The sequence below is a fragment of the Charadrius vociferus genome, unplaced genomic scaffold (genome assembly GCF_000708025.1).
Source record: "Charadrius vociferus isolate BGI_N301 unplaced genomic scaffold, ASM70802v2 scaffold663, whole genome shotgun sequence".
NCBI classification, from domain to species: Eukaryota; Metazoa; Chordata; class Aves; order Charadriiformes; family Charadriidae; genus Charadrius; species Charadrius vociferus.
Window position 1 is genome coordinate 677,724 of NW_009647670.1, and position 16,122 is coordinate 693,845.

The following is a 16,122-nucleotide window of genomic DNA, read 5'->3' on the forward strand; positions in this document are numbered from 1 at the left end:
ATCTCTCATACATTTTTTTACTCATTAAGTGTGCTTGTAGCTGCTCTTCACTTATTTCTACTCCAGTAAATTCAGACATTTTGATGCCACTATTAGTGTTAGATTCCGGTGGTGGAGTATTGGGAGGAGTTGCAAGTGGTGTTTTATATTCCTCATCACTCAATTCATTGACTTCCAAAGAAAAAGTATCTGCACTCCTTTTAGATTCTTCTGTGGATTAAAAGAGTAATAGTAAATAAACATACCCAGAAATGTCCTCGCCCCCCTTCCACTGTCACTTTTTTGTTTCTCAACAAGAAATTTACCATGTTTCTTTTAAATACATGCAGATGTCAGTTACAACACATTACAGAATCTATTAGAAGATGCTATTGTTTCATTTTTTAACCCACTATTACTACATGATTTACTTTTGATCACCTTGTTTTAAAAAAAATTTAAAAATTCCCTTACTCTGCCCATGCTATTCTTTCAATCCTAAACTCACAACCAACTGAAAGTTAAGAGCTACTTAACTGCAATATACATATGATCAGAAGTTTTTGTCCAATTAAGTTTATTGCCTGATACTAACTTTCATTTTATTGTTATAAGAAAAGGATTTTTTTCTACTCTATAAAGCAGGAACACCCCCCAAAACCTTCCTGTTCTTTTTTACCTTTTTTTTTAAGCCCAAGCTACTCTAAACAGCTCAATGCCTCAATTTCACAAGGAAATACAAATCAATCTTTATGCCGATTTGTGTTCTTTTTCTAGTTCGCCCTGAGACAGAATTTACTAAAAAGGAAGCAACTAAAACCTTGCAGAGATTAGTTAGTGTTAGAAAAGATACAATGATTCAGACATCCAGAGTAAAAACACTCCACTGTAGACAATTTTGGGCTTGACACCTCAACTTTCCACTGCACCACAAAACAGCTCATCCTATAGCTGTACTTTTTAAAAAGGGAAATGAATACCACGTAGATATCTCTTCCATTTTTTATTTTAACATATCCTCACACACCATAAAAGTTCTGCTAGATTTTAAGTAGGTCTAATTTTATTTACAAGTTCCACTGTACTTTCTTTTTAATTTTCCTGTGTTGTTTTCCTAGTGAAATAGGAAAGAAGCAATGATTTGTTTAAGCAGCAATGCTCTTAACTTTTGATACAAAGGACATCAATTTTCCTTTCACTTTTATTCTTGGCACATATGTGCCAAGGACAGAGATCCATGTGACTCCAAAACTGGAGGGCTTATTTAAAGCATGCTTCCACTGGGAGTACTGTCCCCAAAAAGCATTCAACAGCTAAATCTTATACCACTCCAAGTCAAAATCAAAACTATGGTCAAGTCCCTGACACGCTAACTTCACACCTGTTCACTGCCTTCAAGAGGTTCAACATATCACAGGGGAGCCTTTAACTTAAACATGAATTGCAAAACAATCCCAAATCCCCAACAAAACAAAAAAACGTGCACCCTCCCCCCCTTATTTTTAAAACTGTACATCAATCTTAATTTAAAAATTATTGATAATATAATTATTATGTGAAACTCTATGCATATAGAGTGGAAAAAACCTTAAGACATCTCTACTTTCTATACAGACAGAAGAGTTCCTGGGAGAAAGTGAAAAGAGGAAAGCTGCAATAATTCTAGATTGTACCTTGAGAATTGGTAAGTAATATTCTTCCCAGATCTACAACAACTAGCACTGGATCCACAAACTTGAAATCATCAGGAAAGATCACCTGAGGGGCAGAAATATCAAGGCACACAGTCCAGCTTTTGCTGTTTTCCTGAAAGTTAAGGAAGATATAATAGCCCGTAAGAAATAGTCTCCACTCACATACAAAAAAAGGCATGTCAAACAAATCAATTTAGTTAGCCACTTTTTCAGCTGAAGAGCTAACCTTCAGTCATACTGAAGTTTGGCAGCTTGTTAAAGCACAGACTCCCATTACGGTCAATGAAGAGACATTTTCAGTAGGTGAAACATCCCATCCTACAATAGCCCTCACCGGAGGGACTTCCCATCTCCAAACTGAGGGGAGTGAACCCACCTGCATAGCTAAGAGAAGGCATCTACCTTTTACATGACACTGGATCAGAAACATCCTTGTCAAGGCTATCCTTAAATACAACATGTGCTAGACTGCTTTATCAAACATCAAACTATTACTTTTTCAGAACAAATATTTTTTCATTTTACTGAAAATGATATAAAAAAACTATTTTGCATCAATATAGCTAACTCCAAAGTTAGGGATTAATGATACTGATACATATACTAATATTACTTGAAAACTGAATGAGCAAAACCAAATAAAGGTGGGGCAATTTTTTAATTTAGAAAATGACCTTTAAATACGTTACACACAAATTCACTAAGTTGGACAAACAGAGCTCCAGTGCACACTGGAGCCATTAAATTAGCATGAAGTCATCTCAGTAATGGGGTAAGAACAGAAAAATACTATTCTGCCATTATTCACAACAGGTCTACACCACAAAAATGGACTGTTTGACAGCAAAAGGAATACTACAGTAACACACGTAAAACTCCCCACTTTCTTAAAAAGAGCACCACACAAACAAACAAGAAACCCCTACTCTTTAGAGCTTCAAGCCCTAAAACATAGGGCAAAAAGCCTGTGTAAGCATTTTGGGGGCAAAAACTTACAATGAAGTCTCCTACTAGTAAACGATCAATGGTTTGCCTGATTTCAGCTTTTGTCTGCATTTTCAGCTTGTTGTACTGTCTTCTGGCAGCTTCAGCCACTCTTGCCTCTAACTCAGACTGATATCCAAAACCTGCAGAAGAGACACAAAACAGACTAGGTATAATTTTGTTCATCTGTTACTGAAACAGGAAAAAAAAGACAGAGAAAAAAGAAAAGATCTATTTTAAATTTTAGCAGCAAAATATTCTGCTAACTGACCCTCAAAAAACCCGTTGTTCTCCATCAATTTCAAGGAGAGATTACAGAAACAGTCCTCCTTATTTATGCGTTTTAATTTAGGCAGCATGAACATCCACCATGTGGTATCACAGCAACTTGCAATTTTAAGTTAGAAGTTTCATGAGTCTGCCCAAGCAAAATTCCCGATTTAATTAAACAAAGAAACAAACAAAAAAATCATCCATAGAATCACAGAATAGTTTGGGTTGGAAGGGACCTTTTAAAGGTCATCTAGACCAATCCCTCTGCAATAAGCAGGGACATCTTCAACGTATTGGAGCAGGTCCAGAGGAGGCCACAAAGATGATCTGAGGGCTGGAGCCCCTCCACTATGAGGACAGGCTGAGAGAGTTGGGGTTGTTCAGCCTGGAGAAGATAAGACTCCAGGGAGACCTTAGAGCCCCTTCCAGTACCTAAAGAGGGCCTACAGGGAAGATGAGGACAAACCTTTTAGCAGCGCCTTTTGCAACAGCATAAGGCGTAACGGTTTTAAACTGAAAGAGGGGAGATTTAGGTTAAATATAAGGCAGACATTTTTTACAATGAAGGTGGTTAAACACTGGCCCAGGTTGCCACGGAGGTGGTAGATGCCCCATCCCTGTAAACATTCATGTTCAGGTTGGACAGGGCTCTGAGCAAGACTCAGAGTATTGCTTAATTTGGAGTGAAGATTCTTTGATTAATGCTTTATATTTCTAAAAATTAAAATAGATAAAAATCAAAGATAAGATATATCAAAGATATAATACCACCAAGCCCACCAAAAAAAACACATTAAAGGTTAACCTGAGGCATGAACCCTTCCCTTGTAGAAGAAGTCAGCTACTTTCTTAATGGCTTGTGGGTTGTAAATAATATTTAGAGGTCTGGTACTGACTTCCAGGCGCCTCTCAAAATTGCTGTGGATTGGATTTCTTTCATAAAGCATCTCAAACACTGGGGCATCCGGATCTGCAATTGAATAAAAAATGAGTTACAAAAAGCAGTTCTAAAAAAAACCCCACAAAACAAACAAATAAACAAAAGCAAAAAACATATCCCAAAGGATTTAATAACTACTTTTTAATTGATACTACTAGGAAAGTAGTACCTGTCTGAAAATTCTTCAGTGACAGAAAAGCAAGTAATATGATCAGCTTCTACAATCAACAGAATTCAACGTTTGTACACACAAAAAACATTTCCATAACTGGGGTCCTAATGTTGAACTCCTAACATTTTTTTTCTTTTTTTAAACCAAGACAAACAGCATGTGTGACTCCCATTGCAGTTTTTCTTACTCACTCTTTAAAGTCAACTTGCACGTGCCCTTATGTCTGAACAAAGCTTCTATAATTTTATCTTTACTACTTGCAAAAAGCATTTGCAAGAATTCAAACTTTAGGGACACAGTTTTGAGATTTCGAGTTTGTAGGAATTATCTCATACACTTGCTACCACCAAACATAAAATGAAATCCTTACCAGCATTTTGATTAGACATTTCTGATGACAAACTCTGGAGTCCAAAGGAAGACATGCAGCCAACCTCTTTTTGCTGGTAAGAATTTAAAAGAAAAAAGATTGTTTAGATAAAAACAACCAAGACACCTGATATAAGCATAAAAGTATTTTCTGTATCAGTCTTATGGTCACTTTATAAGTGAATTATAAATACAGTCTGAGATTATTATATGCATTTTTTTCCTTGATGTAGTCAAACAAGAGAGGGAAGCATGACTAAGAAGCTAATGCTATCTACTCAAGTGACAGACAGACTGAAGTCTGAAGTGCAAATTTCAGTCAATTCTTGACAAATGACAAAGTACAAAATACACAGGAAATTCTCAAGGAATTAGATTCAAATTTTGTTTGCTCAGAAGAGGTATTTGAAATCTTTCTTCCTAATGAATTGCTGAAAAAAGAGTTCTGCATTTCTGCTTTTAGTGTAACAGTATACAGGTGAAATAAAACCCTACTTGGATCAACCAGCTTTATGAAAAAGAACAATCACTGATTAAGCAGCAATGACGATTTTTCCAAAAATAAAATATTGTTCAACAAATCATCTTCTTCCCAACACACATAACTGTAACATTAAAGTTACAAACATACAGAGCAAACAATGAAGAGTTCTAAGAATGATCTTCAGAAAGGGAGGGGAAAACTGAGCTCAACAAGTGGAATTTTTTCTCCAAGACTTTTGTGTTCTCTTTCTGGGATAAGATACAAACCAAGAAAGAACTTGTGTTGAGTTTTGGAATATAACTATTTTCATACACACTTATGCATCCTACATAGTAACTTAAGGAGTTTTTTTGACCTACAGGATTCGGAAAAACAAGAACAGGAAATATAGTCCCTTCTGTCGCCAAATCCCTCAGAAAAAGACCACCAAGTTGAACTTTGAGAAGGGAAGAATTTCTGCGAGGAAGGGATTCTGCTAAGAGCTTTACACCTGAAATATAAATACATAAAATGCTTTTATTATTATTAATAGCACACAGCATGGCTTTTATGTAAATTTTACAGATAACAAATATCATGAAACAAACAAGTTTTTCGGAAGTGCTTATATATATTTATTTCTACTCAAACAATTGAACATGGAAATTTGGAATATATTACAATTGTGAAGTATGTATTTCTATAGTTGTCTTCCTTTCACATATAACAATGTCTAAAATTAGATTTCTGTGTTGAAAGCACTCACATGCCTGATGAAACTTATTTTTACTTGATACATCAACTTCCACAAGCTGTTTTCACATTTTCATTTTGAACTTTGTTTCAGTACAATAATTTAAAGAATTAAAAACAAAAACCAAAGGAAGGTCTAAAGGCAGACAAAGCTCTGGTCTTTTTTAAGAACAGAAATTGACTTAATACCTGAAAACTCCAGCTGCATAAAAGCAGTCTCCTCAGCATGCACCACCTTCTTCTCCTTATGCAACAGAGTGAAAGAGCCACCCTGCAACTGTAGATTTAATTTAGCAAAAACATGATCTCTCTTTGTAAAGGTATTCATGCTAGAAGCATCTGCAGCAGGATCAAAAAATTCATCTGCACCTAATTAAAAAAAAAACAAACACAAAACAACAAAAGAATACATTAAATAAATCAAGTTTCTGAAAGGCTACTGAAGAACAAAAAAGTTTCTCTGAATTTGAAAATATGGATTTCCTCAGGTTTCGGGAAGAAAAATAGAAACAAAAAATAAAGCACATATACCTTCTTTCTTAACAAAACTCAGGTTACACCAACTACTGAGATTTTTTAACAGGTTTAGACAGGCTCTGCTGCTTAGGTACATTAGTTGCCACACATAATCTTTTAACAGTACAGAACCAGAGTTTTTTCTATTCACCTTTACCAGGTATTGAACTATGGTAGCGTCAGCAGCCTTAAAAAGAAAGAGAAAACCCTATATTCCCATACCTAGTATGTCTTCTGGACTCCACTGTTCCTTTGGGTCTGGCAGCAGCCCTTCAAAAGGTTCACCTTCGTATGTTTGCTGAGTATATCCATACCAACCTCCCCAACCAGGAAACCAAGACTGAAGATACTGCAGCATTCCAGTGCTACTGCCATGTGGAGATTCTGCCGTTGGGGAACCTCCAGGGGAATCAGGCAGCGGCTCTTTAACACTCTATGTTTGAACATCGAAGACATACACATTACAGCTGATCAGTGAAAGAATATCACAACTGTACAAAAAAGTCACAATAAAAATACAATTTCATTTACTATTTACTCAGCACTCTTCAGTATATCAGCACTGATATTTTCAATCAATACTTAGCCTATTAGGAGAGCAGCAGCAAAGAAATAACAAACATATCACCAGTTAAAACTGCTGCGTGTTCATATGTGAAGCCCTATGGCATTATTTAAATCTTAGCCTAGAAACACTAAACCAAATGAGAAGTCATTGGACACCATAAAACACAGCCCTACATTTTAGCAACTGTATTTGAAAGAGATGACACTGTACTGTTACAGAGATTAGTTCATATTTTATGCAGAGTGCTCAGAAAGCCATTTAAATGAGCCTCATTTCTGCCATATATTTATTTTGGGAAAATACTCATTATAGGCCCTTATTTCCACACTCCGTTTTTACGATGAATACCTGCCCTAGGAATTCTGGTAAGGATACTATTGAGGAAGATCATCATATGACTAGACAAAAGATTTCACTGTTCAAGTGAAACACCAGTAAAAACTCGAGGGACTGAGCACTGTCTGCAATTTTAGCATTAATGCCACAGTTCTAAATCAAAACAACTACCTGCTAACACTCCCCAGCAGAACAGAACACAATACCTCAGAATAATTCACTTAAAGATTTCAAAAGTTACCCTGTATGCAGAATGTTCCTCACCTCAGCTAGGTCATGAAATTTATCATGAACTATCTCATACAGTATCTTCAACTCTTCGTAAGTTTGCTCATCTTCAATACGAAGCATTTCTGCCTGAAAAGACAAAAAAGGTAAAGTAACTGCACCAAAAGAATATAGCATCTTGTTCACAAATGTGTCAAACTTCTCTGCACTAAGTTAGAGATTCATAGAAAAAACTAACATGGCATTAATGATAGTATCCAATAAACAAAAGTCATGTAGGCAACCGTAACACTGACATTCCTCCATATTACAAATAAAGTTTATTTGCATTGTAAAATGCATTGTTTTAACACTTTTCATGGTAAAAATTCCTTGCCCAGCTATATTGTCCTATCATTCAACAAAAGCAAAGTTTGCAGCACAAAACTTAAGCCATGGAAAATAACTCGATTCAACACAATGACTTGCTTATCCAGGAGCAAAAAAAGCTTCTATCTTGAGTAAAGAAGGTAGAGGAAATGAACTTGCATAAATTAGGGCAACGAAGTATTCACACTCAGTTACTTAGACATGTTGTCTCCTTTGTACTGATTCGGAAGTTGTTTGTGGAAGCTGATGATTCACCACCCAAGTCTAAAAAATATACCATGGAACAAGAAAGCAAAAGGCCTTTTTCCAGGCCAGTATCATTGCCCTTGTTACATTTCACAGCTCTGCTGAAGACAATACACACTATATGAAGGTAAAAGTCTGCTGCTTTGCCACGTGGTATAAAATTTCCAGTACACCGACCTACTCCTACAGTTCACATCTAAACAACATACATAATGATTACATACAACTTAAAGTATCAGTAGAATCACACCTGTAATTAAGGTGAGGTACATGGTGCCCTGAGCTGATTTAACGAAGAAGTCCCAGTACACCTAGCAGCTAATGATAAAACGCAGCTAATTATAGTTCATTGGTTTTATTCTTTCTGAAGGAGGACACAGGTTCATTATTAGGGGCACTTTCCCTCTAAATTCTTCATCCTAAAATCAACTGGGGGAAGACAAAAGAACAACAAAGTCCCCCTCAAAACCACTGTCAAGTAGCCACAATTTTTCCCACATTATCTACCCAACCATATGGGTGACCTGACACACTTCCGATATTTAAATACTTTTTGAGTCTACAAGAGAACACGAGATAAGAAAGCATGTCACAGACTGACATGAGCATTCTATGAGAGTTAATTCTATTTTTGGTGAAAAACAGTTACAGCTCAAGAAGAAGACAGCTTTTTGCATAGCAAAACAAAAACACAAGAACCCTGCTGCAAACACACCTCCCACAAGCCCAGGTTTCAAGCACTAAAAACTCAGATGTGGTCAAAAGACAGTCTGTTCAGTGAAAATGGCCTGCAGTAAAACTAAGATGTTTCTAAATTAGAACAGATTTTAAATTTGAGAAGATTAAACAAATCAAGTCTAAGATGATTAATCAACACTAGAAAACTCAGACCTAAATACCTGCTCTGCCGTAGACAGTGGTTCCCCTTTCAACTTGCTGTAATACATGTCAGTGTAAGATACTGCATCTTGGGCCCGATGTAATGCGAACTCCCAGGTAGAACGCTGTCTCTGCTCCCTGATCTCCGAAAGATTAGCATTCAAAGCAAAGATCCACCATTCTCGGCAGCTGAAACATTTCAAAATTACTGTGTTACCAGTATTTAAAAAAAACTCATACTGGTAAAAGGTCCAGAAGAGGTTCAGTTAAAAAACAGAGGACAACTGGTCAGAAAAAGCACTAGTATTAGAGACAGCATATCTGGGCTAGTTCTAGAAATTATGTAGAACAGTGGTCTGCGAAGTCCCCACCACTTCAGCAGGGTTTAGTATAGCTGTTACATATCAGGCATAGACAACAAAATGTTGAGTTATATAGACCTCTGGTCTGAACTGGTACCATCTTTCCTATTCACCATTAAAAGAAACTTAACAGGAGCTCTTCCCACAAAGAAAATTTCACACCACCACAGTGTGCGCATGTGGGTAGAACCTTCAACTTAATTTCAGTTCTTGGAAGCTGTGAAAGAAGGATTTAAAATAAATTTATTTTTACCTGAGGCTTTAAGTTTGAATTACATCTGAATATTTAAAATTAATTTATGAGGTAGGGGAACAAAACATGAAAACTGGAACTCTAATATATGATTATTATCTACCTTTTTAATATTTGTCTTCATGCTAGTCTCCCTAGTTTAGTTTATAATATCATATTAACACCACCATATATGTAGATATACTTACTTCTCTGTTACTGTAACCTTTGGTCTCCACTTCCTGAATTTAAGCTGTCGTTCCTTTCTAGCCAATTCCTTTAAGAATCCCATGATCTGCTGATACTGCATCTTTTAGTAAAACAATACACAGATCAATTAGGCAATATTGGGAGTACTCTCGGAAGCAAAGGGGAGGAAAAAACAAAACAAACAAAAAAACCAACCACAGGTTCAATTTATCTGTATCAATGGCCTGCATATGGCTTCAGAATTAAGATTAATGTTAATCATAATTCATAATTTGGTTCTCCAATGTCATGTATCTCCTCCCAGTACCTAGTGGTTAATGTGTGACATTCATTTTACAGGCATCCTTACTTACAAACACACAGAATGAAATCGCCTTCCATGTCAGATTATCAACCTAACATCAGCTGAAACTGTTCAGTCTATTGACTAAAAAACCCCATATACATCCCTCCTATTACTACAATAAACAAACAAGAATGTAATTTTTTTTTCAATAACCAGTTGTAGTAAAATAATGAAATAATTTGGAATGCCTGGTTTTAAACTTATATAGTATATGCCTTTCAGTCACCTCTAAAACTGAATCTTTAAGAAAGTATAAATTTTATGCTTCAATAATTGGTATTTAAGCTGTTACAAACACTGCCAGTTTTATGACTCCTACAGGTATTTCACTGTTTGAATCGGCAACTGTTTCTTAGAGATCAATAATTCAAGATGGTATTTTACCAGCAGAATCTTCAGAAGCACTGACATACAAACTACAGTTGCAGCACAGGGGAAGGAAAAAATATACTCTTTGTCAAACTACCAATTTGAATTTGTAGGCATTGTGATAAGCAAAACATAAAGGAATATTTTCTTTAATCAGTCATTCTGACCATAAAGCAGCGTGCAATATGGCATACCCAAGCAATCTTGAAGACTATAGTTTGGACACCCAACACAGCATTACAAATTGAACAGCACAGTGTTCACGATGGCCTCATTTACCCTGCTCCTCAACAGTCTCTGTTTCAGATGCAGTGAGTTAAATGAAGATGGTTGGTATTTACCTGTGAAAGCTTCAAGGGTATAGTCTCAAGCTGAATGTCACACTCAAGCCGCGGAGTCTGGCGTGATCTTAAAGGCTCCTTAGAACAATTTCTCTTAAGAAGAGCAGAAGTGCATAGAGGTTCCATGATGTAATTATGAGCACGACTTTCCATACTTTTATCCATTGCTTCCTGTGGGTTACAAGCAAATTTATTCCGTAAGAAATAAGTGTACACTACTTGTTAGGATGTTATTAGGTTTCATATACTAGAATACACTTTATTAGCATGCCAGTCCATTGAAAAATCCCCTTAAACATGTACTCTCTTCAAAGGTAAAACAAGGTATTCCACAGCAGACCCTTTGCAGGTTGCACATATATCCTATCATTACAGCCTGAAACTATAAACTTCTGTTGCCCTTAAAAGCACTAGATCAAATAAATTCTAAGTCAATTAGGTTTGCAATACAGAAAGGAGACAACAGTAAAAATCACTCTCTCGTATGCCAAATCTCTCTCTTGTACCTGTAGCTGACCAGGAGGCAGGTCACCCAATAAAGTGCAGCTGGTGTCCCAATAAACACTGAAGTCAGCAACATCCAGCTGTTTTTTCCGCATCAGCTTCTCTACCTGAAGTAGAAAAAGTGGAATAAAGTCAAGATCACACACCAAGTGCCATGTAGTTTTTAGTTCTACATACTCAATAAACAATATGAAATGGCCAGACTCAATTTCTTACAATAACCACATTATTAAAATGCCATACATCATACTAAATATTTACTAGCACCCATAAAATACAGCATCACATCTTAGCTGTTGTGAGTTCTTGTACAAAAAGTTATACTTACTGGTTCAAACACCGCATTTTGCATTGATACATTTTTGATGCATATGCCAAACGCATATGGCTGCAAAGGATTTGTGACACCATCTTCAAACCTCAAATGGACATCTTGAATTTTTAACTAGACAGAAAAAAAGCCATTACTAGAGATAACTATTTACATCATTAGAGTGGATAGCAGTACTAATTACTGATGTAATTTAATATTTAATTCCTGCAGTTCTCCAACACATTTCAGGTACTTATTTAGACCTCAGAGAAATACTATTCCTCACTTCTGTTTTTGTATTCTCTGGCTCCATCTTCTCAGATACCACTAGGCCCTGCCCTTCTCCCAGAAAACAACTAGCCACTTTCACAAGACAGTGTACTTTATTATGCTATCCTACTATCCTACAGTCTGAAAAGGGACTGTCATCTGCTAAACATCTACCTTTGATTTACTATTTCTTTCCTGGTGACTACACAATGGTGAAGCACAGTGGGCACAGGTAATTCTTAACAAGTGGGAAAAGCTCTACAATGCAAAGGCTTACTTCAATGTTTTCCACAATTCTTGTGACTACAGATGCAGTAACTGAGTACCAGTAAGACTCCCCTTTTTGTTGTCGTTCTTTCTAAAAGAGAAAATAGGGATAAGCATTAACCACCACTGTACCACCTGGTCAGGAAAAAATATACCTGGTTACACTGAAATTACTGTGAACAGGGAGAAAGAAAAAAAAAAAAACCAAACACACCACCAAGAAGATTTCAGTATCTCCAACATATGTGGGGCACACAATGTAATGGGGGTGAGGCAGATGTTGCGCTATGTTAGCATGTATGAATCAAATTCTAACTTAGTTTCCTATGCATTTTTTCTCCTACTTGTTAGGAGACTTAAATGCAATCCATCTACCATAGTGCTTTTTTCACCATGAAAGACAAATGTGACTCACTTTCCATTTTTCTTCAAGTGCAAGAAGAAGGGCTTTCTTGTGTTGTCTTTCTTGCACCTTCTCCCTTTCTTCATCAAAATCATCTTTTTTTTCCGGTGCACCAATTAAGTGCAGTTTTGAGACAGATATCACCCATGGATCCACATGTGGGCGATAAAAAGGTATCTGTAGTGTTATTTTGCCAATGAAACCTAAATATACAAAACAGAGATGCTATCAGATTCCTGTGTAAACATACTTTATCATACTTGGAAAACCTGAAAGAAAAAGTGGTGTAAGAAATAAAGAAGCTAAAATAGAACTGGATTACCTGAAAACCAGGTTACCTTACTTGTTCAAGTTTCTGACTCACAGGTAAAGGTTCTTCTAAAATATGCAATACTTCCTGTTTATAAATATTCATCCTGCACACACCAGCAAAATACAAACCTGCCTTCACTTCAAATGGTAATTCCAGTTCCTTCAAGGCATCTTTCTTTAATGGCAAGTTTTCCAATTCAACTGCACCTATAGAAAGCAGCAAAAAAAAAAAGACAAGTCTGTTAAACAAAATTATGTTAAAGAATGCCAGCGTTAATATTATAAGCCTAAAATTACTAGCATCATCTTTTAAAGAAAAAAAAAAGCAAACAGGATTTCATGAGAACAGCCAACCTACCACTTCAAGTTGTGCTGCAGTTGCAATGGTTATTTAATATACTTGTTGATTTTCCAATGCCTTGTGCTCAAACTATTTGATGAGATCATCTAGAAGCAATCTTCTGCAAGGTTTTAAATCTGAACTTTATTGTAACCAAGGAGAAAGCCTCTCCCCTTTGTCTTTTCAAAACAGATACTTCAAGTATTTTCTCAGTATTACAAAAAACATGCATAGACAAGCTATGAAGTGTTATAAAATATTCTCTCAAAAAAAAAAGCAGATAACAGCAGCAAAAGGTAAATTAGAAAGCACTGAACATAACATGACATAACATAAACCATGACTTTTAATGACAGGGGAGTAACTACAAGCACCAAAACGTAAGAGATAAAGACTACAGAATAATTCCTGCCACGGTCCCTCAACAGGAAAGCTGCTGAACAATATTAAGAAAAATGACAGTCTATACTCTATAAATTAAACATGCTGATAAGATATGCTAAGCATACTTTTGAAATTTTCATATAAATTGGTTTAACAAGGTTGATAAAAAGCAACAAAGATAGGAACACAAGAGAATTTACTATTAATTGTAAAGTGCTAGCACATAACTCTGTATTAAAAGGATTTATACAAATGTTAAACACAATATTAAGTGATTGTTTCAATTCCATCTTCCAGTTATTACAAAAACATAACATTTTTTTTTTAAATCACAGTGTGAAAACACTACAGAAAATACCACAAAGCCTCACCCTTTAGAAGAGCGACTGAAAGTTGGTCTGTGTTCAGGTTATTGACATATTTGCCCAAATAGGTGTTGAGGACCCAGGCTACCAATCCTTCCAACATGACTGTCCTAGAAGAGGGCAACTAATGTTTTTCTGTCATTTTCTGGATTTCTGTTCCATAATTACAGTCTCGCTCTGAAAGAAAAGACATGAAGAAAATGATTGTCCGAAATACACACTCTCAGAAGAGCTGACATACTGCTATAACTGTAATTTTTACTGTAATCAATCTAAAAAGCAGTAAAAACACTAAGCTTGATTTCCACCTTAAAAAACCGCTTTATGCTTTGCCCGTTAAGTCTCAAATCAACGTTGCATATAGAGCTTTGATGATTACAGACCGCTCCCACTTGCAAATAAAGTTCATCTTTCTATCCTTTTTCTAATCAAAACACTGCATTTTGTTGCCATAATCAACAAGGCCAATCTACAATCCTCTTCCAGAAAAAGGAGGACTAAAATTCCACATTGATGGGAAGCAGTTTTGCACTGGCCTCCTCAACTTCTGCTGCCAGTATTTTCTTCAAGTTGCCAGCATTCTGTTTTTGCAAGCCTGGTCTAAAGCAACAGCACAGAGTCTTCCACTGTATTTTTGTAGAATTCTTATATGACACCTGTGAAACAACTCACCCTTTTTTTGGGAAGACTATGCGTGAGAAGTAATCAGATACAAGCTCCATAAATAGCTCATCAACAGTTACTCTAACAGGTTTTCACAGATTACTGCATCAAGGAGGGGAAAAAAGCTACAGCAGAAAAGCAACACTGGTCATACACATAAATGTTTCCCTTCATACTCTTCTCCAGCCCTTGCTATTTCAACTAGTGTGGTAATCAGACCATTAAAACCCCTAAGTGCCTGTTCAAGCTTTTAACCAGTGAATTGCAAAACTACTATTAGCTTCTGCAAGGGCAAGATCAAACATGTTATTACAGTAAGGAAAAAACATACAGGCCATATCTTGTGGTTAGAATGCAGTAAGCGTTATCAGTCCTGTGTTTAGAAAAGTCTCCCAACCTCACGTACCTCCCTAAACCAGTGTATGTAAGGTTAAGTTCCACTGAGCAGAAGAGCAAGCTATGTCAGACTTATTTACATCTGACAGCAGAATAAAATGACAACTTTGAGAATTACATTTTAAATTTTATGTTAAGATTCAGGGTTTTCCCATAATGAAGTTTGCTTTACTTTAGGCACCCCTATTTAAACCTTTATTTCTTTAAAAAAAAAAAAAAATCCAGTGAAAACATTTAACTAATACAGTTAAATAATATAACCAAAAATAAGAAAATAATGAAAGGCTTCTCCTAAAGGCTGCAAAGTGAAACAATACTGTCATGCAGAACATTGCATTCAAATAAAGCATATCTTCACATTAAGCATATTTAAAATTTTTATCTTCGTAAATTTCTCAACATTTTTCAAAAACAATAGCATTATTCCACATAACAAAGACTGAGCATTTGGACACATGGGGCCACCACCTTAGGTTTTTATTCTAATAAAATTGACAAGAAAGCTGAAGTTCAAACACAAGCAAATACAGTAATCCTTGTCATGTTACCCTTAAAAAAAAAAGAGTAAATAAAGAAAACTAGAGGTATAAGGAACCAAATCAGACAAAAGATCTTGAAGAACCATTCAGAAACAGAAGAGAGGTTAACATCCCAGTGACTGAGAACCTCCAGTGCATGAACAATTCCACACCTGAAGTCACCCTAAGAACTGTATGTAAAGTAAATCACCACTTTAACCTAAACTTGTGGAACATAACTATTTAGGAATCTTTCAAATGTTTTAAGGTTTTTACATTTGTAACTTTCTAGTCCACTGCTGTGCCACTGGAAAGAAAACCAAAACACTTATTTTCTATGACAGCGTTTTTATTTTCCGAGCATACAGGTTAAAAACGGAACAGTAAGCGCTTATCAAGATGAGAATCAAAGTCCATACTAGGACCCCACTCAAAGCTGACTCACTTTTCCCGGAAAAACACGCAGTTTTCCCAAGAGGGCGGACGAGGCAGGCCCTGACGGAGCGGGGCCTGGGTGCGCCGGCCAGGGGCAGCGCAGGGGGAGGGAAGGCAGCCGGGATGACGCTGCCCGTCAGCGCAAGGGGGACATTTTACTCGGGGCCCGGTTACACAAAAAAAGGGCGGGGAGCGGCCTTCAGGACACTCTCCCTTCTCTCCCTCCACACGAGGAAACACACCGCGGGGAGGAGGAAACAGGCAGGAGAGGAGACCTGTTGGCACCAGCGCCTCTCGGACTCGAAGCGAAAGGTCACCTTGCC

General features: G+C 36.6%; 1 protein-coding gene across 1 annotated transcript in view; it reads right to left on the reverse strand.

The window, feature by feature from the left end:
* Positions 1-13,890, reverse strand: part of VPS13D (vacuolar protein sorting 13 homolog D (S. cerevisiae)) — a 103,750-nt gene extending 89,860 nt beyond the window's left edge. Inside the window, 19 exon segments of the mRNA XM_009881076.1 lie at positions 1-4; positions 7-210; positions 1,653-1,785; positions 2,670-2,800; positions 3,736-3,900; positions 4,413-4,485; positions 5,255-5,385; positions 5,817-5,996; positions 6,366-6,576; positions 7,312-7,404; positions 8,790-8,958; positions 9,573-9,673; positions 10,630-10,800; positions 11,136-11,240; positions 11,462-11,578; positions 11,994-12,074; positions 12,399-12,589; positions 12,828-12,905; positions 13,794-13,890. The exon segment at positions 1-4 is cut by the window's left edge and continues 2,009 nt beyond it. Coding sequence (XP_009879378.1) covers positions 1-4; positions 7-210; positions 1,653-1,785; positions 2,670-2,800; positions 3,736-3,900; positions 4,413-4,485; positions 5,255-5,385; positions 5,817-5,996; positions 6,366-6,576; positions 7,312-7,404; positions 8,790-8,958; positions 9,573-9,673; positions 10,630-10,800; positions 11,136-11,240; positions 11,462-11,578; positions 11,994-12,074; positions 12,399-12,589; positions 12,828-12,905; positions 13,794-13,890 — 2,435 coding nt within the window.
* Positions 13,891-16,122: the final 2,232 nt, after the last annotated feature.